Source organism: Oncorhynchus nerka, linkage group LG8 (assembly GCF_034236695.1).
Source record: "Oncorhynchus nerka isolate Pitt River linkage group LG8, Oner_Uvic_2.0, whole genome shotgun sequence".
NCBI lineage: Eukaryota > Metazoa > Chordata > Actinopteri > Salmoniformes > Salmonidae > Oncorhynchus > Oncorhynchus nerka.
In genome coordinates, this window is record NC_088403.1 from 8,965,403 (window position 1) to 8,973,353 (window position 7,951).

At 47.8% G+C, this 7,951-nt stretch overlaps 1 protein-coding gene across 1 annotated transcript in view; it reads right to left on the minus strand.

Annotated features, from left to right (window-relative positions):
• Nucleotides 1-1,748: 1,748 nt before the first annotated feature.
• Nucleotides 1,749-7,951, minus strand: part of yeats4 (YEATS domain containing 4) — a 10,839-nt gene continuing 4,636 nt past the window's right edge. Inside the window, exon 7 of the mRNA XM_065021301.1 lies at nucleotides 1,749-2,725. Within this exon, the coding sequence (XP_064877373.1) occupies nucleotides 2,556-2,725 (170 nt within the window). The 3' untranslated portion in view covers nucleotides 1,749-2,555. The remainder of the gene's footprint in view (nucleotides 2,726-7,951) is intronic.

The window sequence follows — 7,951 nt, forward strand, 5'->3', positions numbered from 1 at the left end:
TGGAATATAAAACAATTGTTGCCATCTCCCACTTCCAATAAATATTTGCTCATCACCGCTCTCTAGTGGTGGTGGAAGGGTAATGCAGAGGCTGTATATTCATTAAACATTACAGAGCTCCGGTCTCCTTACAAGGTAAACAATAGTTTATAGCGCTCTCCAACAGAAATGAAAATGCCTTGCTGTCGTTCTCGATCTTTTATCTAAATGGTGATCAAGAAGTGAAGTCATACGGGGCGGCTGGCTAGTGGTTAGAGCGATGGACTAGTAACCGGAAGGTTGCAAATTCAATCCCCGAGCTGACAAAGTACTGTTCTGCCCCTGAACAGGCAGTTAACCCACTGTTCCTAGGCTGTCATTGAAAATAAGAATTGAAAATAAGAATTTGTTCTTAACTGACTTGCCTAGTTAAATAAAGGCAAAATATCAAGAGAGTTTTTATTTATTTCACCTTTATTTAACCAGGTAGGCAAGTTGAGAACAAGTTCTCATTTACAATTGACACACGTATTGATACCGAGACAGTTGGCAAGAGATCAATCCTTGACAAAATAATAACCCTGAATAGCATCTAAGACATGTTTGATCTATCAGTTCTAACAATCGTGTTCTAATCATTTTGAATATAGGAGAAATCAAAGAAAAACTGATTTGAGTTTTACAGAAAAAAGACAAATTAAAAACAGAAGCTCAAAACCTATTCACATTCAGACCAGTCTACACAAATGTGACATGTTGCACTGAGAGCCATCTGTGGTAAATCTGAGTGGAATTGAGAGCCATCTGTGGTAAATCTGAGTGGGATTGAGAGCCATCTGTGGTAAATCTGAGTGGGATTGAGAGCCATCTGTGGTAAATCTGAGTGGGATTGAGAGCCATCTGTGGTAAATCTGAGTGGAATTGAGAGCCATCTGTGGTAAATCTGAGTGGAATTGAGAGCCATCTGTGGTAAATCTGAGTGGGATTGAGAGCCATCTGTGGTAAATCTGAGTGGAATTGAGAGCCATCTGTGGTAAATCTGAGTGGAATTGAGAGCCATCTGTGGTAAATCTGAGTGGAATTGAGAGCCATCTGTGGTAAATCTGAGTGGAATTGAGAGCCATCTGTGGTAAATCTGAGTGGAATTGAGAGCCATCTGTGGTAAATCTGAGTGGGGTGAAACAAATATCTTCAGATTTCTTGTTTATTATGTACATGATCATATAAAAGCATTCTGCTGGCCGTGTTAAGTCTGGAATTGAAACTGAATACCTCTACATGTCTCTACTGTTAGTGCAATCATCCATAATGATGTGAGGTCCTGTGGCAGGATCCCTGTGTACAGTACTGGCAGGATGAGCTCCCCTGTATGGCAGGATGAGCATGGTGACAGTATCTGGCTGTGCATGGAAAGACAGATTTACTGGCAGGATGAGCATGGTGACAGTATCTGGCAGGATGAGCATGGTGACAGTACTGGCAGGATGAGCATGGTGACAGGTATGGCAGGATGAGCATGGTGACAGTACTGGCAGGATGAGCATGGTGACAGTACTGGCAGGATGAGCATGGTGACAGTACTGGCAGGATGAGCATGGTGACAGTACTGGCAGGATGAGCATGGTGACAGTACTGGCAGGATGAGCATGGTGACAGTACTGGCAGGATGAGCATGGTGACAGTACTGGCAGGATGAGCATGGTGACAGTACTGGCAGGATGAGCATGGTGACAGTACTGGCAGGATGAGCATGGTGTATGGTGAGTACTGGCAGGATGAGCATGGTGACAGTACTGGCAGGATGAGCATGGTGACAGTACTGGCAGGATGAGCATGGTGACAGTACTGGCAGGATGAGCATGGTGACAGTACGGGCAGGATGAGCATGGTGACAGTACTGGCAGGATGAGCATGGTGACAGTAAGGCCAGGATGAGCATGGTGACAGTACTGGCAGGGTGAGCATGGTGACAGTACTGGCAGGATGAGCATGGTGACAGTACGGCCAGGATAGTGGAGTCCATTCCAGGGACCCACCCGTACGACGAATATACACACGCATGACTAAGTCACTTTGGATGAAAGCATCTGAGAAATGACAGATATTATATTATGGAATTAAACAATCGTAAAATGGAGTGATATTCTGTGTGGATTCCAGACTAGGGCAATTTCCAAATCCATCCCTAGCCCCTCCTCCCTGGCACCTCCCTTTGCTCTGAAGGGGTTGGATAGGTGGAAGAAAAAAGGCGTAAACTCCATCCAGCCTATCAGAAATCAGAAGACAAGTTGAGTCACAAGCACCATATTGCATCCACCTATCCAAACCCTTCAGATCTACAGGGGTGCCTCGGGAAGATGGCCTATAGGTTGATTTGGAATTTAGGGTGTGTCTCAATTGTATATCCATGATTCATGGCATCCTCTCTCATCTCCTTCTCAAAACGCATAGGAAGAGAAGATCCAAGACAAGGAACCTCATATCTTGTGTTCCAATGAGTTTTGAGAAGGATGCAAGGAGAGAAGGTATGAGGAATCAAGATAATACAATTGAGATTCACCCAGTGTGTGTGTGTATCAGTGGTCTTTGATCTGGTCCTCCTCCTCCAGCTTGCGTATCTCTCCCTTCAGGAAGTTGATGGTCTCTCTGCTGGCCTTCAGTCTATCCTTCAGGTCTGTGATCTCCTGACTGGTCTTCTTCTTCGCTGCTTCCAGCTTCTCCCGCGTCCGCAGCTCCAGCTCCGCAACTACAGACACAGGAAGGGTCAGTCACCAGTGACACTGTCCACTCAGCACTGCTGTCACTGAACAATGAGGACAAAGACATTGGGTTTTATTGGCTGCCTTTACATAGGCAGTCCAAATCTGATCTCATTGGCAAAGGATCTGATCTGTCAAAAGACCCAATAATTGGGCAAAAGATCAGAACTGGGCTGCCTGTGTAAACGCAGCCATGGACTTTTAATCTAAGCCCTTACTGCAGGGTTCCCCAAATGGGGACCCGCTGGCCGAATTTACCCCGCGGGTGGTTTTAATCTAAGCCCCTACTGCAGGGTTCCCCAACTGGGGACCCGCTGGCCGAATTTACCCCGCGGGTGGTTTTAATCTAAGCCCCTACTGCAGGGTTCCCCAACTGGGGAACCGCGGGTGGTTTTAATCTAAGCCCCTACTGCAGGGTTCCCCAACTGGGGAACCGCGGGTGGTTTTAATCTAAGCCCCTACTGCAGGGTTCCCCAACTGGGGAACCGCGGGTGGTTTTAATAGGCTCCCCAAGTTTTCTGAGCCATTATTTTTCATTGTTGGACATAAAAGCAACACCAGGAAATGAGCTCCAAGTGATTTTCATTTGGGAAAATGTGTTCAAGTATTCCCATGTATGATAGAGAGATGTGATTATATATACACATGAAAGCCAGGTTTGAAATGGAGTTTTAGTCAAATATTATCTCTGTTTGGGCTTCTTTGAGGTCAATTTGCAGTCTACAAATGATTTGTAATTATGTTCCGGGCCCCCAAACAGCCTCTCAAGAAAAAAAAGAAAAGAATCTAGTTGATGATGTCTGTAATTTGCATTGAAACACATTTGCCTGACGAGGGTTAAAAAAGACATTGCTAGATACAGTAGTTACTAGTTACAATATCAATCTAGAGGTACTAAATGTACAGGTGTGTGTGTGTGTGTGTGTGTGTGCTCCTCACACTCAGTCTCGTGCTTATAGGTCCCCAGGGTCAGTTGTCTAGAGGTACTAAATGTACAGGTGTGTGTGTGTGCTCCTCACACTCAGTCTCGTGCTTATAGGTCCCCAGGGTCAGTTGTCTAGAGGTACTAAATGTACAGGTGTGTGTGTGTGCTCCTCACACTCAGTCTCGTGCTTATAGGCCCCCAGGGTCAGTTGTCTAGAGGTACTAAATGTACAGGTGTGTGTGTGTGCTCCTCACACTCAGTCTCGTGCTTATAGGCCCCCAGGGTCAGTTGTCTAGAGGTACTAAATGTACAGGTGTGTGTGTGTGTGTGTGTGTGTGTGCTCCTCACACTCAGTCTCGTGCTTATAGGCCCCCAGGGTCAGTTGTCTAGAGGTACTAAATGTACAGGTGTGTGTGTGTGCTCCTCACACTCAGTCTCGTGCTTATAGGCCCCCAGGGTCAGTTGTCTAGGTCAGTTGTCTATAGAGGTACTAAATAAATGTACAGGTGTGTGTGTGGGAATCACACTCAGTCTGTGCTTATAGGCCCCAGGGTCAGTTGTCTAGAGGTACTAAATGTACAGTGTGTGTGTGTGCTTCACACTCAGTCTCGTGCTTATAGGCCCCAGGGTCAGTTGTCTAGAGGTACTAAATGTACAGTGTGTGTGTGTGCTCCTCACACTCAGTCTCTGCTTATAGGCCCCCAGGGTCAGTTGTCTAGAGGTACTAAATGTACAGGTGTGTGTGTGCTCCTCACACTCAGTCTCGTGCTTATAGGCCCCCAGGGTCAGTTGTCTAGAGGTACTAAATGTACAGGTGTGTCACACTGTGTGCTTATAGGGAAAGAGACAGAGGTACTAAATCTCCCTGTGCTTATAGGCCCCCAGGGTCAGTTGTCTAGAGGGACTAAATGTACAGTGTGTGTGTGTGTGCTCCTCACACTCAGTCTCGTGCTTATAGGCCCCCAGGGTCAGTTGTCTAGAGGTACTAAATGTACAGGTGTGTGTGTGTGCTCCTCACACTCAGTCTCGTGCTTATAGGCCCCCAGGGTCAGTTGTCTAGAGGTACTAAATGTACAGGTGTGTGTGTGCTCCTCACACTCAGTCTCGTGCTTATAGGCCCCCAGGGTCAGTTGTCTAGAGGTACTAAATGTACAGGTGTGTGTGTGTGCTCCTCACACTCAGTCTCGTGCTTATAGGCCCCAGGGTCAGTTGTCTAGAGGTACTAAATGTACAGGTGTGTGTGTGCTCCTCACACTCAGTCTCGTGCTTATAGGCCCCCAGGGTCAGTTGTCTAGAGGTACTAAATGTACAGGTGTGTGTGTGTGCTCCTACACTCAGTCTCGTGCTTATAGGCCCCCAGGGTCAGTTGTCTAGAGGTACTAAATGTACAGGTGTGTGTGTGTGCTCCTCACACTCAGTCTCGTGCTTATAGGCCCCCAGGGTCAGTTGTCTAGAGGTACTAAATGTACAGGTGTGTGTGTGTGAGTGGGACACTCAGTCTCGTCTAGAGGTACTAAAAGGCCCTTCCAGGGTCAGTCAGTGTGTAGGTGTGGTACTAAATGTACAAACAGGTGTGTGTGTGTGCTCCTCCACTCAGTCTCGTGCTTATAGGCCCCCAGGGTCAGTTGTCTAGAGGTACTAAATGTACAGGTGTGTGTGTGTGCTCCTCACACTCAGTCTCGTGCTTATAGGCCCCCAGGGTCAGTTGTCTAGAGGTACTAAATGTACAGGTGTGTGTGTGTGCTCCTCACACTCAGTCTCGTGCTTATAGGCCCCCAGGGTCAGTTGTCTAGAGGTACTAAATGTACAGGTGTGTGTGTGTGCTCTCACACTCAACAATTACTAAATGTACAGTGTGTGTATGGCTCTTCCACTCACAAACAATTGTTGCCCCCCAGGGTCAGTTGAGAGGTACTAAATGTACAGGTGTGTGTGTGTGCTCCTCACACTCAGTCTCGTGCTTATAGGCCCATCAGGGTCAGTTGTCTAGAGGTACTAAATGTACAGAGTGTGTGTGTGTGCTCCTCACACTCAGTCTCGTGTTTATAGGCAGGGTCAGTTGTCTAGAGGTACTAAATGTACAGGTGTGTGTGTGTGCTCCTCACTCAGTCACTCAGGGTCAGTTGTCGGTGACTAAATGTTATAGGCCCCCAGGGTCAGTTGTCTAGAGGTACTAAATGTACAGGTGTGTGTGTGTGCTCCTCACACTCAGTCTCGTGCTTATAGGCCCCCAGGGTCAGTTGTCTAGAGGTACTAAATGTACAGGTGTGTGTGTGTGCTCCTCACACTCAGTCTAAATGCTTATAGGCCCCCAGGGTCAGTTGTCTAGAGGTACTAAATGTACAGGTGTGTGTGTGTGCTCCTCACACTCAGTCTCTTGGCTTATAGGTCCCCAGGGTCAGTTGTCTAGAGGTACTAAATGTACAGGTTGTGTGTGTGCCCTCACACTCAGTCTCGTGCTTATAGGCCCCCAGGGTCAGTTGTCTATCAGGTACTAAATGTACAGGTGTGTGTGTGTTTGCTCCTCACACTCAGTCTCGTGCTTATAGGCCCCCAGGGTCAGTTGTCTAGAGGTACTAAATGTACAGGTGTGTGTGTGTGCTCCTCACACTCAGTCTCGTGCTTATAGGCCCCCAGGGTCAGTTGTCAGAGGTACTAAATGTACAGGTGTGTGTGTGTGCTCCCTCACACTCAGTCTGTGCTTATAGGCCCCCAGGGTCAGTTGAGAGGAGGTACTAAATGTACAGGTGTGTGTGTGTGCTCCTCACACTCAGTCTCGTGCTTATAGGCCATCAGGGTCAGTTGTCTAGAGGTACTACAGGTGTGTGTGTGTGCTCCTCACACTCAGTCTCGTGCTTATAGGCCCCCAGGGTCAGTTGTCTAGAGGTACTAAATGTAAACAGGTGTGTGTGTGTGCTTTCAGAGCCAGTCTCGTGTAAATAGGCCCCCAGGGTCATTGTCTAGAGGTACTAAATGTACAGGTGTGTGTGTGTGCTGAGTGGGATTCCTGGTAACTCAGTCTCGGATTATAGGCCCCAGGGTCAGTTGTCTAGAGGTACTAAATGTACAGGTGTGTGTGAATTGAGACACTCAGTCTCGTAAATTATAGGCCCCCAGGGTCAGTTTCTAGAGGTACTAAATGTACAGGTGTGTGTGTGTGCAGTCCTCTTATAGGCCCCCAGGGCCATCTGTGGTAAGTCTGTGAATTATAGGCCCCCAGGGTCAGTTGTCTAGAGGTACTAAATGTACTGTGTGTGAAAGGTACTAAATGCTCCTCACACTCAGTCTCGTGCTTATAGGCCCCCAGGGTCAGTTGTCTAGAGGTACTAAATGTACAGGTGTGTGTGTGTGCTCCTCACACTCAGTCTCGTGCTTATAGATCCCCAGCCATCTGTGGTCAGTTGTCTAGAGGTACTAAATGTACAGTGTGTGTGTGTGCTCCTCACACTCAGTCTGGCTTATAGGCCCCCAGGGTCAGTTGTCTAGAGGTACTAAATGTACAGGTGTGTGTGTGACCTCACACTCAGTCTCGTGCTTATAGGCCCCCAGGGTACTGTCTAGAGGTACTAAATGTACAGGTGTGTGTGTGCTCCTCACACTCAGTCTCGTGCTTATAGGCCCCCAGGGTCAGTTGTCTAGAGGTACTAAATGTACAGGTGTGTGTGTGTGCTCCTCACACTCAGTCTCGTGCTTATAGGCCCCCAGGGTCAGTTGTCTAGAGGTACTAAATGTACAGGTGTGTGTGTGTGCTCCTCACACTCAGTGAGCATGGTGACTTATAGGCCCCCAGGGTCAGCATGGTGACAGAGGCTAAATGAGCATGGTGACAGTATAGGCCCCCAGGGTCAGTTGTCTAGAGGTACTAAATGTACAGGTGTGTGTGTGTGCTCCTCACACTCAGTCTCGTGCTTATAGGCCCCCAGGGTCAGTTGTCTAGAGGTACTAATGTACAGGTGTGTGTGTGTGCTCCTCACACTCAGTCCTCGTGCTTATAGGCCCCCAGGGTCAAAATAGAGGTACTAAATGTACAGGTGTGTGTGTATCCTCACACTCAGTCTCGTGCTTATAGGCCCCCAGGGTCAGTTGTCTAGAGGTACTAAATGTCAGGTGTGTGTGTGTGTGTGCTCCTCCCACCCCTCCTTATCCCCCAGGGTCAGTTGTCTAGAGGTACTAAATGTACAGGTGTGTGTGTGTGCTCCTCACACTCATATAGGCCCCAGGGTCAGTTGTCAGAGGTACTAAATGTACAGGTGTGTGTGTGTGCATCCACCTCAAACTCAGATCTATA